This window comes from Chiloscyllium punctatum, chromosome 22 (assembly GCF_047496795.1).
Source record: "Chiloscyllium punctatum isolate Juve2018m chromosome 22, sChiPun1.3, whole genome shotgun sequence".
In the NCBI taxonomy this organism is placed as follows: Eukaryota; Metazoa; Chordata; class Chondrichthyes; order Orectolobiformes; family Hemiscylliidae; genus Chiloscyllium; species Chiloscyllium punctatum.
In genome coordinates, this window is record NC_092760.1 from 46,657,961 (window position 1) to 46,684,497 (window position 26,537).

General features: G+C 39.2%; 1 protein-coding gene across 3 annotated transcripts in view; it reads left to right on the forward strand.

Moving 5' to 3' along the window:
- The first annotated feature begins 1,420 nt into the window (after nucleotides 1-1,420).
- The window catches only part of ush1c (Usher syndrome 1C), a 205,414-nt gene continuing 180,297 nt past the window's right edge, over nucleotides 1,421-26,537 (forward strand). For all 3 annotated transcript variants that reach the window (XM_072592221.1, XM_072592223.1, XM_072592222.1), the window contains exons 1-2: nucleotides 1,421-1,546; nucleotides 26,010-26,077. In XM_072592221.1, the coding sequence (XP_072448322.1) occupies nucleotides 1,511-1,546; nucleotides 26,010-26,077 (104 nt within the window). In that variant the 5' untranslated portion in view covers nucleotides 1,421-1,510. The remainder of the gene's footprint in view (nucleotides 1,547-26,009; nucleotides 26,078-26,537) is intronic.

The following is a 26,537-nucleotide window of genomic DNA, read 5'->3' on the forward strand; positions in this document are numbered from 1 at the left end:
TGGTGAGAATGTCCCAATTCATAAACAGATTTGTGGAGTGTTGCAAAATTTCTCTTTTATGATTAACTTTTGTTGTTTTGAAACCAAATTCCAGAAATAATACTTTAAAAATATTTTCATGATATTTCACCGTATTATCTTCAGCCCATGTGTACATGCCAATCTTTATTTTTTGTGCATAATTTTTTTAAAAAGTGATTTTATGGAAGTGCTTTTCATTGAGAGAATTCTTTGGCTGTTAAGACAGCTTGATGACATCTTGATACAGCTGCATACAAGGATTCCCCAGACAACAACACAAGAATCAAGTGTAGGGTGAGAGAGGAAAAAAGCCAAGGAGATCATTGCACCTCTTTCCTTCATCACTGACTGCAAAATGTAAACTATTGTAAAACATTGTATTTATGCTTATTGATATTATATATTTTGATAAACTGAAGTTAAATCTTGGTGAATCTTAAAAAGGTAATGCTGTGCCATACAGGATGCAATATAAATTGGTGCTTGTGATTCTGTCAGATGCCAAGTTTCTGATTTTAAATATAATGGTTTCAGGAGGTACCAAAACAGAAGCCAAGACTCCCCACCCCCCACAGAAACAGTAGGAAAATCAAAGAAATTAAATGCTCACATTGCTTTCATTCATCTATTCATTAATGGTCATATGCAGCAATCATAGCAGTCTCATGGACTGAGATCTCATAGGGAAGTGATAGAGTCCCCACCTCTGGAATTGAAGGTTTGGGTTCAAGTCCTCAGAGGTATGTCATAATACATTTGAAAATGTTGGTTAAAAATCTGGGAAGATGGTGCTGTGGAGGGAAGGTCATTAGCTGAATAATTCAGAGCTCCATGCTAAAACTCCGGGGATAGAGTTCAAATCTCAGCACATAAGATATTGGAATTTAAAGCTTGAAGTTGTGTTACTATCTTTGGGTCAAAATATCTGAATTCAAGTCCCACCTACCTCCATGTGCCAGAACTATGCTTGGGGTCTTATGAGGGTTGAATGACGTTCCTAACTCTGGGCCAGAATATCCAGGTTCAAATCTCCCCATTGGTGGAGATGTATCATAACGTCTCTAAAAAGTAATGAGTTTTCTTTCTTTTAAACCAGGTCGATGGTATTTTGCTCAGGGAACTCTGAAATAAACACAGAAAAAACAATGAAGACACCTTAAACCATACATCTAAGTATTATATACATCTGATTTATTTGGATTGTATTTCTCTGCCTTGCAGAATGGGAGTCCTATAAATAAAAAAAATTGAACAGCTTTATAAATGTACGTGAATATTTTAGCTACTTCACGTAAACCAATGCAGTAGCAGTAGCAGACATGTGAATGGTGATACTTCACACAGACACAAACGATGTCTAAAGTTTGTTTCGTTATCTCGCCCTGTCTGGGTGTCGTTAACTGGTTGCTGTGCGAGCTCTCCACACACAGCGGGTTCAGAGGGAAAGGGGCCGGTCATTCCTTATTCCCGTCGCATCCAGCCCGTCAGAATGGAGAAAAAGGTGGCCAGAGAATTCAGGCATAAGGTATGGGACCAGGAGAATGGCTAACTTGAGAACTACATCGCGTTTCACTTTTCTTGAACGTGTTTCTATTTATTAGTGGGACGTTGTGTTGTTGCTGTTCGCGGAGTTTGTAAGCTTCGGTTGTGTGAGACTATGGACCCAGCGGTATCGATAACAAGTGGGGGAAGGGCATTGTCAGTTTCCGAAAAAAAATGTCTATTTCCATTCAGCTCTGTCTTCGTTGTGTTCGGACGGTGCGTCTGGAGTAAAGCACCTTTTTAAATGTTCGTATTTGTGAGAAAGTTTCTGGAAATTTTCCCCAGTTAGTGAGCAGTCGTTCTGCCCAGGAATGATCTCAATCAGCCCTGGGAGTCGAGCGCCATCGGAGAGGCAGAGGGACGCACTTTCATAAACTCTTGGCAGTGGATTCAACACTGAACCCATTGACATGCGATATGGTAATAAAAATTATTGAGAACTGCGCAAAGAAACCCAGTATATTGCATCCAGACACAGGTGAGGCGTCTGGACACTGACTTATATTGGGAATGTTACAACTTAACAAAATTCTTTAAAAGGATCTTGCCTTCGAGAGTTCACAGAACAAAATCGAGACAATAAAATGAAGAAAATTACTGATGTCTCAGTAAAACATAATAGCAAAGTAGTTTTATTTCTTAATGCCATTTCTAAATAAGCTATTCTGGTATAATGTGGAGATCTTACAGTTCTCAATGAAGATCCAAGTTAATTGTCCCTAGCAGAATCCATATTAATAATCAAATAAGTTTGGGTCGGTTCAGTTCCTGAAATAAAGTCAATTGAATGATTTTTTAAAAAGTTTACAATGTTTGTTTAAGATTTGGGTGATTATGGATGTCTCATCTATAATCACCTAAGCCTTATGGAGCACAAGGCATGTCTCTGCACTGATCCCAATGCAGACAATGTAACAAATGAGGAATTCTCAGCCAGGAGTGCAAGGTTTGGGCATTTCAGTGATACTTCATGAGAGAAGATCAACTAGATTTCCCATTCTTCATTGTTGTCCAACATGCATTGTTGCAAGTAGGTATGTGGATGTAAGTGAAGTCAGAGAGTGTTGTTTGTAACACTCACCCACACCTTCCTCAAAACTCAACTGGAAATGTTAACTTTGCTCTCTCTCCACAGATGCTGCCAGACCTGCTGAGCTTTTCCAGCAATTTCTGTTTTTATATCTGATTTACAGCATTTGCAGTTTTGTTGTCACTTTTTTTACTTTATGTAGTTGGGCACTCCTGTAGTCAGTGCAAAGATGGTTTAGTGACTTAATTAGAACAAGAAAAGTGAGTACAGTGACACATTCCACTGTGTCCTGATTTCTGTATTATATCTATGTGCAGCATACTGCTGCTTCTCTTGTCATATTTTTGGTGCCGACATTGTTGTTGATCCTGCTTATCATCTTGGCCCTCACCGGAGCTTGAAGAAAATACAGCATAAGTGGCACCTATACAAATAGAGGCATAGAGATGTACAGCATGGAAACAGACCCTTTGGTCCAACCCATCCATGTCAACCAGATATCTCAACCCAATCTAGTCCCACCTGCCAGCACCCGGCCCATATCCCTCCAAACCCTTCCTATTCATATATCCATCCAAATGCCTCTTAAATGTTGCAATTGTACCAGCCTCCACCACATCCTCTGGCAGCTCATTCCATACACGTACCACCCTCTGCATGAAAAAGTTGCCCCTTAGGTCTCTTTTATATCTTTCCCCTCTCACCCTAAACCTATGCCCTCTAGTTCTGGACTACCCGACTCCAGGGAAAAGACTTTGTCTATTTATCCTATCCATGCCCCTCATAATTTTGTAAACCTCTATATAAGGTCACCACTTAGCCTCTGATGCCCCAGCCTGTTCAGCCTCTTCCTGTAGCTCAGATCCTATGAGAGATTCCAGCTTCAAAGTGACGATTAGACAGACAGTCTTTGAAACTAGTTGGCAAAGTAGTGAAATGGCCTCATGAAGTACTGGAAATATTATCTCCGAACAATAGATCAAAAACCTATCCCACACTTGGGGAAGTAAGCTTTTGGTAAGCTATTTTTGAGTGACATTTCTTCAGCCCCCTTAATTCTTGCTGTGTTGGAATCATGGAGTCCATGCAGTGCAGAAAGAGGCCATTTAGCCTATCAAGTCTGAACTGATCGTCTGAAGAGCACCCCGTACTTTTTAACTATGGCTACATCATCAAACCTGTACATCCCTGGACACTATGGGGCAATTTAGTTTGGCCCATTAACCTAACCTGCACATCTTTGGACTGTGGGAGGAAACCAGAGCACTCAGAGGAAACCCACACAGACATGGGGAGAATGTGTACACTCCACACACAGTCACCAGAGGCTGGAATTTAACCCAGTCCCTGGCACTGTGAGGCAGTAGTGCTAACCACTGAACCATTGTACCGCTCCCTTCACAACTGAGTTCAAGGAAGCCATGCAGCAATGGTAAAATCTTAAAACAAAACATAGTAGCTTTGCTCTTACTGAGCTATTAACATCTTTCCTTAAGGGGTTGTTCACCCACAGCTGAATGTGCTGCAATTAAGTGCAAAAGTTGATGGGTCAGAGCCAATTTATCTACAATCTGTCAATTTCCACAGTTAACCCCACCAAATTCCCAAATTCTCATCTTCAAGTTAAATTTCCCTCTCAAAGTTTTTCTTTTAAATTTAATTTGTATCTTTACCAAATTATGGGAACGAACAAAACTGCAGAATTCTAATTATTTCCTAACTCTTTCTATTGATTTTTTTTTCTCATTGTGGGCATCTGTTCCCTTATTATGCAAATTAAATGGATGCACAATAAAATTGTCAATTATGGTGAAAGGTCATTGACCTAAAGCATAAACTCTGTTCACAGATGTGACACAAATTACCAATAAAAATTACAAGCTTTTCTCTCCTGTCCAATTACTCCAGTGTGCTACTATACTCTTCCAATGCCAAAGCAAAATGAATATCTTTGTCTGTGAGGATACTCTACATTTCCAACAGAAAGCATTAGACTTAATCTGATGCCTATGCTTTGTGCTTATTTCAAAATGGACATGATGTTCTAAGAATTGTAGACTGTATAGGCAGAGGCCATTTGGCTCTTTATGTCTATGCCAGCAGAATAAACTAGCAGCCTATTCTCGCCCCACTTTCCAGCACTTGGTGCATTGTTTTACAGGTTACAGTGCTCCAGGTGTTGTTCCAAACTTCCTTTTAAATGAGTTGAGGGTTTTCATCAACCTCAAACCCCAAAGTGAATTCCAGACACCCATCACTATCTGGGTGTAAGGTTTTTCCTCATGTTGCCTCTCATCCTTCTACCAATACCATTAAATCTGTGCCCCATGGAAATTTACTTCTCTATGAGGGGCAACAGGTCATCCCTCCCCACTCTATCTCAGCTCTTCATTATTTTATGCACCTCAATTTAGTCACCACCTTCTCTGTTCTCAGGGAAACAACACAAATTTATCCAATCTTGACTCTTGGCTGCAATTTTCAAGCCCCGGCTTGTAAATCTCTGCTGTGCGTCTTGAGACCAATTATGTCTTTCCTGCAATGTGGTGGCCAGAACAGTCCACAAAATTCCAGCCAGGGCCTAACCAGAATCTTGTATAGTTTCAGCATTACCTTCCTGCTTTTGTTTTTGATGCCAAGTCCATTGAAGGAAGGTCTCCTATGCGTCTGTGTTGCTACCTTACCTAACTGTACTCACACATTTGGAAACCTGTGGACATATGCTCCAAGGTCTCTCATTTCCTTTAACTTTCTCAAATTCTCCTGTTAATGGTGTATTTCCATGCTTTGTTTCCACCCTTCCTTCCCCACACCCAATGCCTGACATACCATTGACCACTTTTCTGCTCACTCAGTCAAATCGATGATACCATCCTGCAGTCAACAGCCACCATCTTTAATGTCAACGTTAGAGTTTTTTTTGTGTGTCATCTGTAAATCTCCCAATTATTCCTTCCACATTTAAGCTTAAGTCATGAACACATACCACAATCAACAGGACCCAACACTGAGCCCTGTGGAACACCCCTGGAAACCATTTACCATTCACATCCATAAACACTTTATTTCCAGTTTTTGGAAATAATTTGCCACATTGGTGCAAAAGAATTTGCACTGTATCCCATGGGCTATAATTTCTTTGACCATTAGCCACATGGGACCTTGTCAAATGTCTTGCTAAAATCCATGTCTTCAACATCCACTGTACTACCTTTATCAATCCTCCTTGTTACTTCTTCAAATAATTCAATTAATGTAGTAAGCACAACATTCCCTTAATAAAACCTTACTGACTGTACTTGATGAAGACGTGCTTTTCTAAGTAATATTTAATCCAACCTCTCAGTATTGCTTGCATTATCAATGGCTTTGGATAAAATTCTTCTAGCTCTGGTGATTTATCCACTTTTGAGGAAGTCAGTTCCTCTCCAGTATTTCCTTTCCTATTATGCCTATTTTATTGTATATTTCACATGTTTCTTCTTTATCTAGAATGCCTGCATTGTCTCCTTCCTTTGTGAAGACAAAAGCAAAGTACTCAATAAGAACCAAGCCTCCTTCCATGTTCATTTACGTGTTACCTGTGTCTTTCTAATAATCCTGTCCCTTTCCTTATTCATCATCTTGTTCTTAAAGCAGTGGTAAAACACCCTTAGATGTTTTCCTCTAAAATAGAGGAGGTGGTAACTAAATTGAGGTGCACAAAATAATGAAGAGCTCGGATAAAACAGACAGGGCAACATCCTTGTTTAAAGCCAATAATTTTTCATTTTTGCTCTTTTCTATCCAAAATTCCTTTTTCACTTTATCCCTGTGCATTCTATACCCCTCTAAGACTTTTGAAATGTTACTATTACGAGATTATCATTCTCTATTTTTCTTTTTCATCTTGCGCTGTATGCTTCTGGATAGCCAGGGGACCTTTGATTTGGCAGTATCATTGTTTTTCTTTGTGGGGACATGTTGATGTTGTGCCATGGAATCTCATTTTTGAATTCTTCTCAATAATGTGCCATTGACTTTTCTTCAAGTAGCGATAACCAGTCCACTTGGGCTAAATCATATCTCAATTTTGTAATATTTGCCTTCCCCTGTTTAAAAGTTGTGGTCATGTCCTATTTTTGTCATTTTTCATAATGATGCTACATTAAACTGTATTTTAATCACTATCTCCAAAATTGCCACCCACTGCTACTTCTTTCACATACTCAGCTTCATTTCCGAACATTAAATTTCAAGTTATATCTTGTTGGGCTTGCTATATGCTGGCTAAAAAAAAAATCTCTTGAGTGTAGTTCAAGAATTATGTGCCCTCTGCCTTTCACATTGTTTGTATCTTAGTTGATTAATGAGTAATTGAAGTCCCCAACTATTATTGCTATGTTGTTTTTCCAGTCAGTGTGTTACCTATATATCTGCTCCTCTAACTCTCTCCCACTATTAGAAAGTCTGTATTACATGTCTAGTAGTGTGTCTGCTTTTTTAATTTCTGAAGTCAACCCATAAGGCATTACTTAATAGTTCTGAGGAAGGATTACTTGAACTGAAATGTGAACTCTGATTTCTCTCCACAGTTGGTATCAGACCTACTGAGCTTTTCCAGCAATTTCTGTTTTGTTTCTGATTTACAGCATCTGCGTTCTTTCAGCTTTTATTTAATATTTAATTCAGTATATTATCAGTTCACTGCCTAGCTTGGTATGCAAGCCTTGGAAAGATGTGTGATTTTCCTTCTGGCATCCACAGTGCAGGACAGTGTGGGGGCTTGGGGTCTATGTGATTATATGGGTATATGTTGGAGCCAGGTCTGCTGCCCTAGAAACAGTTTGGAAGCAGCCACCTGGGCTGTTCGGAGAGCTGGTTAAAAAGCCCTTATATTGTCTGGGACTTTTGTTCAATACTATGCTCAATACTGTTCTATCTCTCATGTCCTTTTAAGCCATTTCCCCACCTCCAATCCATGCCAACCTCTGTCCTAAATTGCTAGCCTCTTATTCTGTCCGTGGAAACTTAGGCCTTTCCACACTAGGTCCAGTACCCTTTATGTAACTAATCATCCTCTACTGAACCCATTTGTCTCTCAGGCTTATATAAACCAACAAATGGCACTTCCATGCCCATTCATCTCATATACACACTGTACAGGAACAAAGATGAGCCCTATTGTACCACAGCATGTGGAAATGCTTCAGAAAGGTTCTTAGAGTCATAGAGATGTACAGCACAGAAACAGACCATTTGGTCCTGTTCATGCATGCCAAGCAGATATCCTAAATTAATCTGGTCCCATTTGCCAGCATTTGGCCCATATCCCTCTAAACTCTCTGTATCCATTCAAATGTCTTTTAAATGTTGTAATTGTACCAGTCTTCACCACTTCCTCTGACAGCTTATTACATACATGCACCACCCTCTCTGTGAACAAGTTGCCCCTTAGGTCCCTTTTAAATCTTTCCCCTCTCAAATCAAACCTATGACCTCTTTATTTGGACTCCCCTACCCTGGGGAAAAGATCTTGGCTATGAGTGGGCCATTCAGTGGTACAGGAGTATGTGTTGGCAGGGAGGGTATGAAAGCCCTTTGTTGTGTTTGGAGGCGTATGGATAAGACTTTCTAAAGTTATCTTCACCTCTGAAGGGTTATAAAATATGGGTCTTCGAGCAGTAGGCCTGATTCCAAGAAAATTCCTGGGGTCTAGTATGCCCAGCACTGGAGTGAGCCAAGTTAGGAATGTAGAACCAGTATCCTTCTCCCACATGAGATCCACAGATTCTCCTCAATTCCTCGAAGATCCAGACCAATGTTTCTGGTTCAGTTCAGCCCACTCCACCTTATGCTCAGGGCCCACTCAATTGCTCATGAAAAATTAGGCGTGACATACTTCCTTGGCCATTCACTCTAAGATCAAATGCCTCCTGCATTTCTGATACTGCTTCAGCCATTTATTAGGCCCCACTCAGGGAATGACATTTAAAGTTTCCATACTCAGTAAGTCCTGAATCCTGTTTCAGCTCAACAAAACAACATCCAAGTCAAAATAATCTGACTCCTGAGTCTTTATTCTGCCCTCCTCACAGGATTACAACCATTGATAAATGAAAGGCTGCCTTTTGAAAAACTAATAGTGAATGCCAAGCCAATTTCCAGCAACTGTGAAATACACCAGGAGCAATAAATGTCATGACAACTGTATGATCAGTGTAAAATTAACTTCTGAGACAGCAGTGACAAAAGAACATTACAAATATTTATAACTTTCATTGTTGACAATGCATGTTATTAGCAAATTGCTTATTGTAAATTTAATGTATTATTTATTGCAAAAGACAAGTTGTGATGACTTTGCAAAGTCTACACCAAGTATTGGAACTTGACAACAGCTGAACAAGAGAGAATCAATACCATATTTTGATGATTATTTTCTCAAATTTAAATTCTGTATTAGTGCATATGTGAGTCTTAAAGTGTCCTGAAATTAATGAAGAGAAAAAAATTACATGGGATATATGGCACAGAATGCGGCCACAGAACGCAGTCAGTGTCGAAATCAATGTTTATGCTTCACTCGAGCCATTCTTTTATTCTGCCATTATAACTATCTGTTCAGTATTTTCTTCATACTTTCGTCCAATTTTCTTTCATTTCATCTCGACTTGCTTATGTAACAAATGTTACATTCTTACCACTTCTAGTTTCATTCTGAAGAAGAATTGGATTTGATGGACATGAAATGTTAATTCTGTTTCTCTCTCCACAGATTCTGAGTGTTTCCAGCACTTTCTGTTTTTATTTCGGGTCTCCAGTATCCACAGTATTTTGTTTTTATTATCTTCTAAATCTGTTGCTGAATTTCTTGATGACTACTTTAAATTTTTGGCCGCCATGCTCTTCCCCACAAGAGGAAGCATTCTCTCTAGGTCAGAGAGAGATATGGATGTAAAGATAGAAGCTGGAAAGGTGTATGTTTATAGAGAATGACAGTGAGAAATAACTTTAAAACAAACTGAGAAATAAGCAGAAACAAAATAGGGAGATTTAAACAATCCTTGGATAAGCACTTGGGATGATTTTGGGATAGTGTAGGGGGACAAGCTGAGATTAGTTCACAGGTCGGCGCAACATCGAGGGCCAAAGGGCCTGTTCTGGGCTGTATTGTTCTATGTTCTAAAAACAGAAATGGCTGGTGAAGATAAGCAGGTCGAGCAGCAGCTGTGGGAACAAAACATAGATACGTTTTGAATCAAGTGACTCTTCTTCGGAAGTGTTCGTAGCTATGAAAGAATGGTACTTAAGTCTGAACCAATGTTGGAGATGAGGTTGTTGATAGTGAAGGGGGAAAGTGGACGAATAGGTGGACACAGAGCCCAGAGAGAAAGAGATATGAAAAAATACGTAAACAAGGAGATTATTATAGACAGCAGGCCAAGACAGAGACAAAGTGAAAAGAGCTAAGAGTGAAAAAATGGGAAGCTGTGCTAAAAGCAACCCATGTCATAACATGACTGGGTGTGAAATGAGTATAACAAAATGGAAGAATGGAATCAGGCTCCAAAGTCATTAAACTTGATGTTCAATCTAAAAACTATACTGGAAACATTGAGACTGTTCTTTGAGCTTGTGCTGAGGCTCATGGAACACTGCAGCAGGTGTGTGACAGAAATGATATGGAGATGCTTGTGTTAGACTGGGGTAGACAAGGTCAAAAATCTCACAACAATAGGTTATAGTCCAACAGGCTCATTTGAAAATACAATCTTTGTACTTACAAATAAAGATGTTGGGACGATAACCTGGTGTTGTGTGATTTTTGACCTTGGGTCAGAAATGTTACTGTGGGAACAGTGTAAGTTGAATTGGCAGGCAACTGGAAGCTCGGAATCCTTTTTGCAGACGGAACCTGGGGTTCTGTAAAGCAGTCACCCAGCCAGAAATAAGCAGAGACTGCACAAGCAAAAGACCTTTGAGTTGATTTTACTAACTCGCCCAATGGAAGCCAGTGGATGGACATTTTCAGAGAACTTAATTACCTCTTCATAACACTTGGATCAACATTGCTTGTTTTATCCCCTAGATTTCTAAACGTGAATGATGACCCCACCTAACACAGTTGTGCAATTTGGACACAATTTGTGAATGTTTCTGGTTTTCAGCATTTACCTTTTATACAACTTGAAGTTTGGTTACATTAAATAATCCCAAAATTGGGGCCTATGAGGAAACCTTTATACTATCCAACCATTCTAAAATATCTTTGTAGACAGAAAGTTTTTAGTTTCAAGAAAAGCAGGCGTGCTCCTCTGGCATTCATACAGAAAGTTATGATCCTCTCTGACCATGTCATACAAACAGTTCACTGCCCAAATTCCTTAGGGTTAGCTGAACAGTTCAGTAAGACAGGTTCATTTAAAAGAAAAGATCATGAAGTCTAGAGATGGCAGAAAATGCAATTCAATAGATGGCAAAAATTATTTTGTGAATTGCACTCAGTCTTGTGACAGACCATAAATGTTTCAGCGAGAATAGTATCTAAGATTTTCAAAGCATCATTTTTAAGCAAGAGGTGCAATGCAAAAATCTGAACCATCTCCTTTCTGACTTTGCACATAATGCAAGCTAAAATAATCTGCGAAAAATGTTTTATCCCTGCCAGAAATACACGAGAGAAGGGCTTAAAAATCAACTGTAGTTCTCGTATAGTGTGCTAATCTGGTGTTGCTGTGGCAGTCTGCGATTCTAGCACTAGAGTGTGCTGTGAAGGTCACAGCTGAGAACATCCACAAGACACTCCCATGCTTGTAGGTGAAAAGAAAAAAAGTCTATCTCTCTCACTGATTGCAGAAAGTAAGCTGCTAGTCAAAAGTCACAGTTAAACAGGATAGGTGACAATGCCTTCTGGCTAATCTGCAGAACCCAGAATCCCAAAAACCACTCCTTAACTTCCGGTGTCAATGTCACTGGAATCACCCACCTTAGCGGTGCAACATTTCACCATCTACGCCACACAGAGAAATCAAAGAATGATTGATATTATTTTTTAACTGTTATATTTTTACTCACTTCTCATTTTTATTGTGTACGTGTCGCAATTTATTTTTCCTCCATGTTTTCGTAACTAATAAACATACTTTCTTTAAATTGAGAAACTCTGGTTAAATTGGTTCCTTTTTAAAACATGACTGGACTGGAACTCAAAGTTTTCCGTGAAGGTACAGACCTTTTGCTTTAAGTTAACCTTGTTATAACCAACAGTGCAAGGTGATTGAACAGAGATGGGGAGAAGGTTCTTCAACTAGGATCAAAATGGAGAAGGGCGTTGGGAACAACAGAAAAACACAAATTGTAATATTTCTTTTGTTCATGCAGGAAGCATAGGACTGCTTCCCTGCCTTGCCCATTCTATCTTATATCTTTTGTGATTCATTCTTAAACACCCTTCCCCATGACTTCGGAAAGGATGGTCTGTAGCAAACAGCTATCGATGGTTACCATTTGAAGCCGCCCAAACTTCTTCTGTCACATATCTGACCTCTTCTATCCCTCAACCAGCTGCCCTTTTTCTGCCTGTTTCTGGTGGGCAGTTCATTAGAGTTCTGAACAGTTCCTAGGCGATATTCCCCAATTGCTAACTTGTTCCAGACAGACCACTTCAAAACCCCTGTGGTGGACTGGCTCCCCTTGTTTATTTGCAAGCTCCACTCAGTTAGTCACAAAAGATTAATTTTAAAAAGGACCCCATCTCCTTTCTGCCAGACCCAAATTCACTTATGTTTTAAAAGGAGCCAATTTAACTGAGTGTTCTTGAATAGCAAAGAGTGAGTTGAATCATTAATAAACATGAGAAAAAATAAAAGTGCAACACACACACACACACACACACACACACACACACACACACACACTAAAATAAGACTTGAGTCCAATAAATTGTTTTAAAAACAATACAGGGGTCACTGTCGAGTGTATTGTTGAGTGTTGTGGTGGTTGCAGGCTACCAGCAGTGATGAAAATGGCAGTTGAAATGTTAATTTTGAGATTTTTGATTTTGTAAGTTGATTCAAACTCTTTTATCCTAATTCCTTTCAGCAGAACTCAGAATGAGAGAATATCATTTCCCTTTCTTTTACCTGCAAGGTAGAGGTGTCTAAATCACTGCTTTCAGAGGTATGAGCCTTCAGTCACATTGGTCACATTAGGCCAATAATGCATACAGATTAGTCTCAAAATCAATTTATAACTTTTTTTGCATAGTCCTAGAAGGCAAATCACAAAACTTCTGCAAGAAGTGACTTTCTGTGAGAAAGAGAGATGGCGAGCTCCCTCATTATCTGTTACATTTCATTTTATGTTTCAGCTATCAACTTTCTCACTGGCCATTATTTTAGGATCCAAGGATGAAGTCCATCAGGACTCAGGTACTTGACAACTCAAAGCTTCAACAATTTATGCAACATCAATTCTGTGGCAATTGTGATTTTCCTGACTTCCTTTATCCCATCCATTATCGCTGCTTCTTAGATGTTGCTTGCATCCACAATAGTGAAGACTGATGCAAAACACTTGGTCAATTTACTGACCATCTCCTTAGTTTCCATTACTCATTCTCCTAATTCATATTCTGTCAGACCACCACTCAACTTTTTATTTTTTAAGTGATCATGGATATAACAACATATTACTAATAAATAGGTTTCTGACTGGCTTTTGCTCATGCTCTATTTTTCCTCACTTTTTTTTGGTCATTTGTTGCTTCTTTTTAAAGTTCTGTGCAATTTTCTGATCTCCCATATGTTTTTACTTGATAATGGTTTATCTTTTAAATTTGATTTGACGTTGAGCAGTTCTACTTGGTGGGTCTATATTTTAGAATTTTTCTTACTCTTTGGAATGCATTTGTTCTGTGTATTCTGAAATATTCTCTTAAATGGGTGGCACGGTGGCACTGTGGTTAGCACTGCTGCCTCACAGCGCCAGAGACCTGGGTTCAATTCCCGCCTCAGGCGACACTCTGTGTGGAGTTTGCACATTCTCCCCGTGTCTGCGTGGGTTTCCTCCGGGTGCTCCGGTTTCCACTCACAATCCAGAAATGTGCAGGTTAGGTGAATTGGCCGCGCTAAATTGCCCGTAGTGTTAGGTGAAGGGGTAAATGTAGGGGAATGGGTCTGGATGGGTTGTGCTTTGGTGGGTCGATGTGGACTTGTTGGGCCGAAGGGCCTGTTTCCACACTGTAAGTAATCTAATCTAAATGTCTGTCACTTGTAGTTGATGGTTGAGCTGGAGTATTGTCAGAAATGATACAAGTTACCACCTTGTTTCTGTGCCATAAAGGATAATGGAATCATTTCCTCCAACTCATTATCTAAAGGTTGATGTTGAAAATTATTTATATGTGGTTAATGGATGGTATCTGATGGCTGTTCAGCCCCACCCTGCCCTGACACCCATACTGCTTGCTGACACTCCTTGTCAAAGTTCAAACATCGAGAAGAGTGAGAATCTTTTTGCTAATTAAGTCATGATCCAATATGACACGACAGATTTGAGTAAAGAAAGAATTATAGGGTAGTGTGTCAATAATCTGGAATAAGTAATAGTTTACTAAGAGAGACAGAAATTATTGATCGTACAATTGAGTCGATCAGTGGCAGTTTGGGAAGGAAATTAGTTTAATGTACATAAAAATCCCATGTAGTTTACAGCCATGCAATATTTGCCTCCATTTTTGAATGATTACTGTGTGCTGCCAAGTTGCAGAAGCAATAGATCAGTTCTACACTCTCGATCGGGAGCAATGCTTGAGGAGACAAAGCAAGGAACTGCTGATGCTGGAAATCTGAAATAAAAATTGAAATTGCTGGAGATACTCAGCAGGTCTGGCAGTATCTGTGGAGAGAAAGAAGAGTTAACGTTTCAGGTCCAGTGATAGTTCTGAAGAAAGGTTTACCTTGAGCTTCTTCAGCAGTTTCTGTTTGTACTTGAGGAGAATTCCACTTGGAAATAATAAGCTGCATGCCTATAACTTATTGCCAAGTGTCCCTGGCAACTGTACCCCATCCCTGGAAACTAGGTAGTTGCCTTCATACCTGAGGTTTCTCCTCAGCATTTTGATTTGAGGTTAGTAATTACAAACATTATCTGCACACCTTATTCCCTTTCCTACAGGTGCTAGTGAATTGAGGTAACCCTGATTGCACCTAGAGTAAGTTGAAATTCTGGGTGTAAATCCTACGACCGATTACACTTTTGCCAAGTGTAATTACATTTTTTTAAAAAAAATCTTTACACCAGTGACATGCTGAGTACCTGTTTTTATCATTTCTGTTTTTATTTTTGACCTGTAATGGCTATTTCTCCAGTCATATCATACTTTTTATCCACACTGCTAGGCAGATTCCCTTAAAGCACAACTGATCAAATCACAAAAAGTTTTTTGCCTTTCCCATCCTTTCTGATGCTGAAATGCATAGTGTTTTGGTTTTGAGGACAGGACTATAATTGAAAGCAAACAAATGCTTCTCTGGCCAGAAAGAAATCTGAAAAATCTCCTTCACACAGCTTTGCTATGTTTCTACAGATTCTGAATGACCTGCTGCACCTCTAGCAATGTTATTCCCCTTTTAGCTATGGGGTGGAATCTTGTTTGATGGTGGGGGATTAACCAATAGGAGGATGAGGGATTGAGACCCCACCAACTTTTTGCCTTCACCCTGATCCTGTCCGCAGTGGGAAAGCCTATTCTGCCCTCCTGCCACTTGAATATCTAAATTGACCCATTTCAGAGCCTCCTCCTGTTACCACTGGTGCTAACTTAGTTAGAGGCTTCCCACGTGAGAAGAAAGACAAGTAAACCCACGTGGATGCAGATGGTTGTGGTGGGGAGAGATGGTCCCTCATTGAAAGATAGATTGTGTCTGATTTAGGGCCATCAGGGAGGAAGTGCATTTACTGAGAATCCTCTCCTTGCTCTCTGTATCCACTCCGCCATCACTCATTGGTCAACTGACAGCTCCATTGCCTATGCAAGTATTCTCCCTTTGTATCTGTAAATCACATGGCAAGGAGCAGAGGGAGAGTTAGACTCTGCAGGCAATAGTCCAGAATTCACAACATTGATCCAAAATACACAATTCATGAAAATTTAATAACATTTGGCTGTTAAAAGGAAAAATTCTATTTTTAATGACTCATCAAAAAATAGGGCAAGATGAAGAGCAGCAATATTACTGCTGTCATGGGGCTCTGCTGGTGCAGTGGTAGTGTCCCCAGCACTGGGCTAGAAGGCCAAGATTCAATTCTCACCTGATCCAGAGATATGACATCACATGCCAAAACAGGTTTATTAGAAACATCTACAGTTATCAGCAGGGCAAGCTGGACAGTTGGTTTGCAATCCCGAGTGACACCAAAAGTATTGATTCAGTTGTGCACTGACTGAGTGTACCGTGAAGGTCCCACCTTCAAGCCTAATATCTAACTTGAGGCATGGTGATTCAGGTTAAACTCATTACCAGTTCCCCCTGGACCCCCTCCACACTCTCTCTCTGTAATGGGAGAGCTGCCCTAAGATTCCCTAGGACTTTGCTATCTATAACTACTGGTCTACAGCTTTCAGTGTGCAATATTTTTAAACTGAGGACTACATGCCATTGGTGAAAGTATTTCAGGTTAGTTGTAGGTTATTGCAGGTTAGTGTCAATAATCTGGAATAACCAGAATTTTCAGCTTGATATTCACGCTGTTTGATTACATCATGAACATATCTTCCTTAACCATAAAGTCCTGGGTTGAGACTTGAACTCAAGAGTTTCTGGATCAAATATTGCCCACTGCAGCACAAGAGTTCTTATCCTTTTGGATGTACCACTGTCAAATTCACCCATCAAACACAATCTCTAAAATTGAAACAACATTCACAATTGATTTCTTCGTGCATGGTAGTTAGGTAGTCATAATAATCTGATGAATTATATTTCAGTATTCACATGTGCTATGTAAACCAGCATTCAGCAAAAATGGTAATAGAAAGGGAACAGAGAGTTCCAATGATTTGCTAATTTGACTGTTCTAAAATATTAGTTACATTCAATTCTGTCTCAGAACTTGGGGCAAAAGTCATGCAAAAAGATATGGGAAAGTGTTGAGGTGTGTTATTGAAAAGTCAGTTGGATGGAGGCAGCCAAAGGACAAAATGATTACCTTCAGGCTCTTAGTTGGTCAGGTACTTTAGCAGGGAGAAGAGACTTAATTCTGAACAACAACTGCTGTAGCAGACTCAAAGCACTTGGGACTCAGGAAAAGATTGGGAAGCCAGGAGGTGCAGCTTACTGTTGGGGTTATGACTCAGGAAAACTTTGGAAGTTGTGGGACTCTGAAGAAGCTGGATGCTTTTAAAGAATTCAGTGGAGCTCAGAGTTAGCAGGGTGTTGTTGAAAGCCCACAAGCAGGAATAGGCCTGGTGCAACTAAGTTAGGCCAGAGCTCAGTAGAAAGAAAATCAAGGGGAGCACTAGCTTGGTGAAGCTAACTGTTTGTGAAAAGCTGGATTGTGAAGGAAAAGTAATGCAGTGTGTAAATAGAGAGCTCTCGCTAAAACTATACAAGGAGCTAAGTTGCTCATAGTGTTCAGGGATGTGTAGGTTAAGTGCATTAGTTGGGAGTAGGGGCAATGGGTCTGGGTGGGTTACTCTTCAGAGGTTCAGTGAGGACTTGTTGGGCTGAAGGGCCTGTTTCCACACTGGCATTCTATATTAAAAAACGAGCAAGACTACCTGAAATACTGTGAACAATTTTGATCCCTTTATGGATGGCAAGATGTGGCTGTGGCTTTGGTCCACAGAAAGTTCACTAGATTGATTCTGGGTATGGAGGGATTTTCTAATGAGGAGAGGTTGAGTAGGATGGACCTATACTCATTGGAGTTGAGAAGAATGACAGGGGACCTTACTGAAACTTAGAAGATTCTTAGGGGACTTGACCGAGTAGATGTGGAGAGGCTTTTTTCCCCCTTGTGTGAGAGTCCGGGACCAGAGGGCACAATCTCGGAGAAAGGGGTCACCCATTTAAAACAGATGGAGGAGAAATGTATTTCTCAGAGGGCAGTCTCAATCTGAGGAATTCTTTACTGCAGAGGTCTGGGGAGCCAACTTGTTAAGTATATTTGGCTGAGCTGGACTTTTAATCAGCAAGATAATTAAGGATTGTGAGGATAAAGCAGGAAAGTGAAGTTGAGGATTATCAGATCATCCATGATATTATTGAATGGCAGAACATACTCGATGGCTGCATGTTTTACTTTCACTCCTACTACTTCGAGCTGGAGTGCAATTTCCAAGAATCTAGGGGAGATTAGTCTCAGGAAAGGAAGGTGGACCATCAGAACTTGAGCTATCTGTGATGCAGTAGCATTAGAGGGGATTCTGAAGCACACTATTTGAAAAAGAAATTAGAATTCCTTGGAACGTTTCATGAGGTTTGATGGCCTACAGTGTCACTAATGTCAAGGGAGCGGCTGAGAAATCTGTGCAATCTGTCTTGACTGCATTTGCCATTTAATGTGCTCTTGGGGATGTTTCACCACATGGTCAATATCTATATTTACCTCAGGTTAACTTTGGATGCTAGAATGTAAGTTGTGTGTATGTTGTAGATTGGTGGTGGGAGGTTGCTGGCTCAGTTGATACTGGATAGGTGGTTTGCAATGCAGAACGATACCAACAATGCAGGTCCAATTCCCATAGCTGAGTAACAATGAGGATGGCTTCACCATCTCAATCTCATCCCTTGTCTGAGGCACAGTGACTCTGTGCTTAAACCCAATTGCACTTCTGTCTAGTAACAGCATAGCCTGTGATCCTTCAGGACTGTAATGACTTACATTTCAGATCGTATTAGTGCTCTAACTTTGTATAAACAAATTTACGAATTTTGTGCCTTTATTTTCTTTTGTAAGTGCCTGGGATCACAATTTGTTAACATTTTGAAAGAAAACATGAATGATTCCTATCTAGTGACATAAAATTAGTAGTCTGCTCAAGGATTGTAAAGATGCCATTGAAATGTTTGCAGATTTGGATTGTTTTGGCAACAGCTGTTTTGCCAGTTTGAACAGCTGTTAACAGCACAGCACAAAATGAAGTACCATATGTTATTTTATTGACTGAAACCTTTTGCTTTATTGCTTTATGATTTGAAGTTTGATCCTTGTACAGTCTGGGTGTTAAACAAGTACCTTAGACTCAACTGTGGTGGAGGAGTTGTTATTCCTTTTTGTGTATTTCAAAGGACCTAGGTGTGCCTAGTGTGTTATCTCTCTACCTATGAGTGACCCAATTGGTGAAACTTAAAATATCCCTGGTAACGTAAGTCAGTCTGTTTACAACCCTGGTGTCACATTTGATCCTAAGGTGACCATATATTCATGTAATTTCTAATGTCGCCATTTACACTTCTTTAAGATTGCTCTAAGGGACCTGTTGGCTCTGAGGGGACTCCGACCTCAGTTGGTCTGCTGCTGAAACCCTCAACCATGATTTTGTTACCTCTAGACTCCACTTTTGCAAAGGATTCCTGGTTGATGTTTTACATTCTACTCTCAATAAACTTGAGGTATTCCAAAAAACGACTCCTCAGTAATTGCAGCAATCCAATTTCCCTTTCAGGCCTGTGCATTATTGGCTTCCAATTAAGCAATGTTTTGATTTTAGCATTTCTTCCCCTATTTTTACATCCCTTCTGGCCTTGTCCCTTGTTATCTTGTAATTTCCTCCAGTCTTCCAATACCTCTTGTTCATTCCCATACACCATCATCTGTGGGTCTACCTTCAGTAGCTGATACTAAAGTACTTGAATTCAACAAAGGAGGATCAAGAGTTTGTCTAAGAATGGATAAATAGAGTTGAAAAGCAAACTTGCAAGGAACATACAAATAAACTATAAGATCTTCTACAGTTAAAAGTTAGAATGTCTTCTTTACAGTCTCACGGATTGTTGCCCAGTGTAGTCTTTCAAAGAAGTGGAAGACTTGCATTTTTAAAGAAAAATTCTTTCACAGGATGTAGGCATCACTGGTGATATCTGCATTTATTGTTCATTCCTAATTGCCCTTGAACAAATTTTTCATGATCACTGGATGTCTCAAGGTGCTGTACCATTAATGAAATTCATTTTGAAGCATAATCACTGTTGTACTGTCATAAAGCAGCAACTGGTTTGTACACTACCAACTTCCACAAAAAGCAATATAATAATGATTATACAATCAGATAAATACTTAGTTCCCCTGCTCTTTTTGAAATAATGCTAAGGGATCTTTACTTCTGTCTCAGACAGCAGGCAGAGCTTAGGTTTAAAGTCTTGTCTGAAGGCGGCACGTCTGACAGTGCAGCAGACTCTTAGCACTGCTCTGGAGGATCAACTTTTATTTTTGAACTCTGGGTCTGGGAGTGTGACAACAACTGTAACCTTCTGTATCAGGAGATGAAATGCTATGAAATGAGCCATGATTGGTTGATTTATCAAGTAAATAAAATGTGAAAGTTTTCCACAGCATTGAGTCTTGGGCTATCTTAGCTGCAAAACATTTAAATTATACACCATTTTAAAAGGATAAAAAGTACTAAAATGACATTTATTTCAGAAAATGATAAAATAAATGCTTTGGCTTTTGCTGTAATGAAGTAACAAATAAATGAGCCGATAAGATTAGTCATTTATTTTCATTTCACTCTTGAATTGTGCCTTGTAGATGTGGAAAGGCTTGTGGAGTGAAGGGGTGAGTCATTTGTGATAAAATACATAGTCTCTCCAACCTCTATTTTAGACATCATATAGCTATATAGTCATTGTTATATATAGTCAATGATGACCCCCCCACCCCCCAGATGTGGATGAGATTTAGCAATGTTAATACCATTGAATACCAAGAGGATGTGGTTGACCTTAAACTTGTTGAAGATGGTCATTAGCTGACACCTGGGTAGTAAACATGTTATTTGCCATTTATCAGCTTAAGTCTGAATGTTGTCATATTGATGGGGGCATTGGTTGCTGCTTTATCTGGGGAGTTGTGAATAAAACTGAGCATGATGGTATTATCTGCAAATATCTTCACTTCCAACCTTAAGATAGAGGGAAGATTGCTGATAAAGAAACTGAAGATGATTAGGTCACTACCCTGACAAATATTTGCAATAATATAATATAATTGATTTCTACAATTATGACACCATCTTTCTTTGTGCTAAGCGTGGCTTCAGCAAAGGAGCATTCTCTCCTTGATTTCCACGAACTTCAATTTTAATGGGGTTGGTTGATATTACACTTGATAAAATGCTGCACAGTGTTAAGAACAGTCACGTTCACTTCAGCAATGGTGTCTTCCTTATTGGCTCCATGTCTAGAGCACTGCCTAAAAATGTGTTGAGATACCCAAACTGACTCTTGGGAAGGTGCCAGCCATATATTCTGCCCATTAGGATCAAAAGGACAGTGGTGGATCTTTGTTGCGAATCAGGTCCCTGATTTTATATTTCTCATCTGATGGGCTGCTGACCAATTGAAGTCCACTCCACATCTTGAATTCAGGTCTTTCTACAAAGATCGTAATCAAGTCTGGAACCAGACAGTCATGATAGAATCTTGACTGAGCATTGGTGTGCAGGCTATTGGTAAAATAAGCATTGCTAATACCACTAGCATTGACATTATCCTTCACTCTGCTGAGAACTGAAAATAAACTGATTAGACAATAATTGGCTACATTAAACTTGTCCTGCTTTTTGTGGTCAGGTTGTACTGGGCAATTTTTCACATTATTATAAGTTAGTCTTATAGCTGTACTGGAGCAGTTTGTCTAGAGATGGAGCTAATTCTGGAGCAAAGATCTTTAGCCCTAGAAGTCATATGCTGACAAGGAGGAGAACAAAATGTCTTATCAGCTTGTGACCTGTGGCTGAAGATTGTTGCAAATGTATTGGGTAATATATAAGCCAATGAATATTTATTATAAATTAATGACCTCTTCAATGACTATATTTTAAAATCTTTGTCCTAACATGCACAAAAGAATGGGAAGATCCATTTGTATGGTATTAAGCATTTTGTATTTGTGCCTATTTCTTCCATACTATGTTCCTATGTCTTCATAGGAACTGGTCTATGTAAACTGGTCAATCAGGTAATTACTTTTTTAAATTACCAGTGACAGTAAAATCAATGCAAGCGTGGTATTATAATATTCAAGGCTGCTGATAATGGATATATCCTAAATGTGGACATACAATTTTCTACAGGACTGATACAAAACTGAAGTCAGAAATCCACAACATTTTCCAGGATGGTGATGCAGGACCAAAACCAAACACAGGACATAGACGCACCGTGGGTCCTAATGTCAGGGCCATATTTAAAATTTGTAGATCCAACTCCCAACTGGCACTTGAGCAATTAACAATGGTGGGAGAGGCCTGCAAGTGGAGAGGGAGAGCTGCATGATTGTAAATGCTGTATTAAGGAGGGAGGAAGTCAAAGATTTATGTGTTGGCGGGGAAGGACCTGTGTGGGGAGGGCTGAAAGAGAGGCTTTGGTTGATTGAGCTCCTCCTGACCCACCTTAGAATAGCATAGAGTCCCTATCACCACTTAATTTGTGAAAATAATTCTACTCTATCAGTCTAATTTCAAATAGGTAAAGCATTGCACTTCTACATACTATGGAATTTCAACACCCCAACATACAGTGCCATAAACATGGAAGTGCGCACCTTCTCCTGCATGTTATCAAGTGGATATTGAGGCCTATGAGTTGAAGATCTGAGGAAAATCTCAGTAGGTCTGTCAGCATCTGTAAAGAGAAAACAAGAGTTAATGTTTCAAGTCAAGAGCACCCCCCCCCCACCCCGACTTCAGAACTGTCCTGTAGAAGGGTCACTGGACTTGAAACATTAACTCTGATGGTGCAGGCCTGCTAAGTTTCTGCAGCAATTTCTGTTTTTGTTTGTTTCAGCATCTGCAGTTCTTTGTTTCACTTTTAAGAGAATGATTGATTGAGTTCTATTTGTGCACGCCATTTTACTTAACTCCTCTTACCACTGTTCTCTCTTTCCTGAGCCTGCCAGGCCAAATTTCTTTTAAGGTTGCTCCATTCCCCAGCCCTGGATTTGTTGCTCTGTCTGGTTTTGCTCTGAGCTCTTACAATGTCCTTTTCCTATCTCATTTCATCCTGTATAATCCACATCTTTCTCCCATGACCCAATTCCCACCAAACTACAAACCATCCAACTTTCCTTCCTGTTAGCTGATACTATTCCATATTTTTCTTTCTTCACGTACTGTGCACCTCTCCACCAAATCTCTCAGTTTCTCCTCTTCTACGAAGTAATATTCCCAATGAAAAAACACTGCTTCATTCCTGTCGTCCCTCTTCAAAGACCTTGAACATGTCCCCAAATCTGTGTCCATCATCCCCATATGTCAATTTGAATCTCTCCAAATAGAACATTACCTGCCTTGCAATTAAAAAGAGTCTCAAAGTCACATCCTCTGTGGCTGTCACAGAGCTATACCATCCCTTCGGTTTCTTCTGACCTGACTGCAGCTCCTGTCAAGACTTACCACACCGTTCTCCTCCAACACCTCTCTGCTGTCTTCCAGTTAAGTGAGCCTGGTTCTATTCTTACTGCCTCAGTCATAGCTAGAGAATTACCTGTAATGGCTTCTTTTCCCACTTGCTCAGAGTTTCCTCAGTTGTCCCTCAGAGGAATTCTCCTCAGCCACTTTCATTTCTCATCTGCCAGCTGACACTTGAAGACAAAATTTGTAAACACATCATTAGTGTCTGCGTGAATATGTGAATCCTTGACCTTCTAATCTCTCAATTGTCAGATTACTTGTCTGATAGGAACTAAATGAGCAGAAATTGCCTCTAATTAAAATATTGGAAACATTGAAGGAACTCTGCTCATGAATCATGGAGTCCTTCTTTCTTTCCCTGGCTGAAACTGATCCAAACTGTTCACAACCTTGAAATCCTCATTTATCTCTTTGTCATCTCATGGCTTTGCAATTCCAGTGCACTCCTGGCCAGCCTCCATTTTATAAGCTTCCATAGCTTTGAAACACTGGTTCCACCTCTTACTAATTACCCTTCAACCATCTTTGCAGTTTTTTGTTGAACTATGTTTGCTCCAGTTCATCAATAGGTTGCATTTATAGTTCTCCTCATCTTTGTTTTTAAATTCTTCCATGATCTCACCACACCACCTCTCTGCAATCTCTTCCTTTCCAAAACATTTGTCCTCTTGAGAAACCCCAGTTTTAAAAGTCTGCAGAATTGGTGACTGGCATATTAGCTGCCAAGGCCTTAAGATCTGGAATTCACAACCTGGAAATTTTTAACCTCTTTAACTCCTGTTTTCTCCCTTCAATACACTCCCGAAATTCTACCTCTTCGGCCAATCTTTAGGGGATCTGACCGCCGATCTCCTATCAGACTGATTGTTTGACTTCATTCTTCTCACTGTTCCCGTGAGATTTCTTGGGATATTTTACAGGGTTAAGGATGTTATATAAATACAGGTTGTTGCTTCTTTTAAACTTTGCACTTGATTTTGACTGACTCTGCTACTGAAAATCAATTAGTAATATGATTTGCGTTCTCTCTCAACATAGACTTTAAAATGACCAATTTTTTTTTTGTCCTTTGGAGCAAACTACTAATTGAAAGCTAAGTCAGCTACACCTTATTGCTGATTTTGCTTAAAAAAAAGACTCTTAAACCCTAGGGTCTAGTTTTGGTGCTGAAATCCTGGTTGCAAAATGTTTGGCAAACAACATGTAGCTTTCATAAGAGAATTCTGACCCTGTTCTTTCCTTGGAACAGACCACAGATTGGTGGCCATTTCTTAATTATTTTCACAATAGGTGGATAAGAATAAAACTGATTTGTGCATGTATTAACCAATTTTAAAAGGTGAAAGCTTATAATTTTATTGGAAATGTTTAAACTTTCTTTGACCCGTAGAATATTAACTGTGGTCCAGGTCTCCAGAAAAAAATAACCATCACAAAGGGTTCATAATACCTGCTGAGGCACGAATCTTTGAGGATGCAATGCATTTGAAGCTCAGGATGATAGCCATTAGGGAAATTGAGAGACCATGAAAGCATTACACTTGAGCATGACAAAGGATGACTCAGTCTAATTCATTTTATTTTATTGATTTTAAGTTGATAGCAGGACAGAGATTTGGAGCCACAGCAGTTGATAATGGTCTAGATAGTCAATGCAGGAACACAAAAAAGGGGGAGTGCGTATCAGCAATGTATTGATTAGTTAATTGACACTGATCTGTGCTGTTTGTACAAAAGCTATAACAAAGATTAATGGTAAATGCTGAGTGTTCTGGTGCAATAAAATGGATTCTTCACTATGTAATACTGCAGGGACTATGATTAGAGTGCATGTGCCCAGCATCAATTTGTTGAGTCCCTAAGGTGTTCATTATGTTTAGTAACCTCCAAAAGACAAAAGGTTTCATTTATTCTGAAATAAAGTCAAAACTTCCATATTTTAATACACTGCCAAATATATCAGACTAAAGTTCTGAAATTGTACAGAACTAATATTTTGCAATAATTAATTCTCTAAAGCATCTAAAAGCATGGTGTTAGAGAGACATTAGTAAGGTACAATTTTTGGTTCATTACAATTTTTGTGTGTTATAATATTAAAGAACTCAGCGCAGAAGCTATAATTTATTTTTTAAATGAGTAAGCTATCTTTGGTTTATAGGTGAATGAACAAGTGTATTGTAATATGATACTGGCTTTGAATAACCTCTTGTCAGCTAATGGGGGATAGTGACTTAGCATTCAGTTTCTTTGGGTGGCAGGTGACTGGTAGAAACCTATATGCCTACGAGCTTTCAATACCTGGTGCCTGGATACTGTTAGGATGTGTGTTTGAAGGACTGATCACTTTACCTGTCTGTGTTTTTACACTAATTCTGAAGTAGGGGAATGTGCTACATCAATGAATGGCCCAAGAGGTTCCTGAATATATTTATTGAGCAGCTTAGTAATCATCAGGTACACAAGTTTTTATCAACAAAATGTCTATCAGATCATTTTCTGATTTTATTACAGTGAAATCCAAGTCTGTACTAACTGGTAGTCTGATTTCAGCTTTGTTAATTAGTCTTCGTGGAAGATTTTAAACTTACATCAGATATGGTACTTAGTTTGGTTAAGTATCTTTTTATTAAATTTTCAATCTACAAGAGCAAACCAAGGTATCCAGTTGGTTAACTGGAAACAATTATTTGATTTTATTAAACATTGTTCATATTCCGATTACTAGTTTACACTTGCAGCAAAAATACTTATCAAAAATAATCTTGATTTACATTTTCCCTTGATTATCAGGTGGATGTATTGATTGACAACGATGCAGAAAAGGATTATCTTTATGATGTATTACGCATGTACCACCAGTAAGTATCATTTTTACTCGTAACCTTTTCTTGTTTGGATGGGGATATCTTTCAGTCAATTAGAGTTCTTCTTTTCAACTACATTATATAGATTCATCAGGAAAAGAAAGAATGAAGTTGGCAAAAATATGTTTTTACATTTCTGTAGTTCTAGGTTGTGGAAATGCAAATTTATGGATGTGACTGCACATTTAGCTGTAAATATAAGTCTTACAAAGTAAAAGATAATGCTTGGGAATATATGTGATTGACAAGAACTAACAACTGGAAGCAAAGATAATCATGACTCTGGAGCCCTCAAAACATTTCACAATTTGAAAGTAGCAAAAACTTCAAATTTTAAACCCAAATAAAATAAATGAGTTTACCAAACTGAAATGAATATTCTCATTGTAACCATTGATGTAGAAAATATTAAAATAGTATGGTATAAACTTGAATAGTTGAGAATTACAGGATT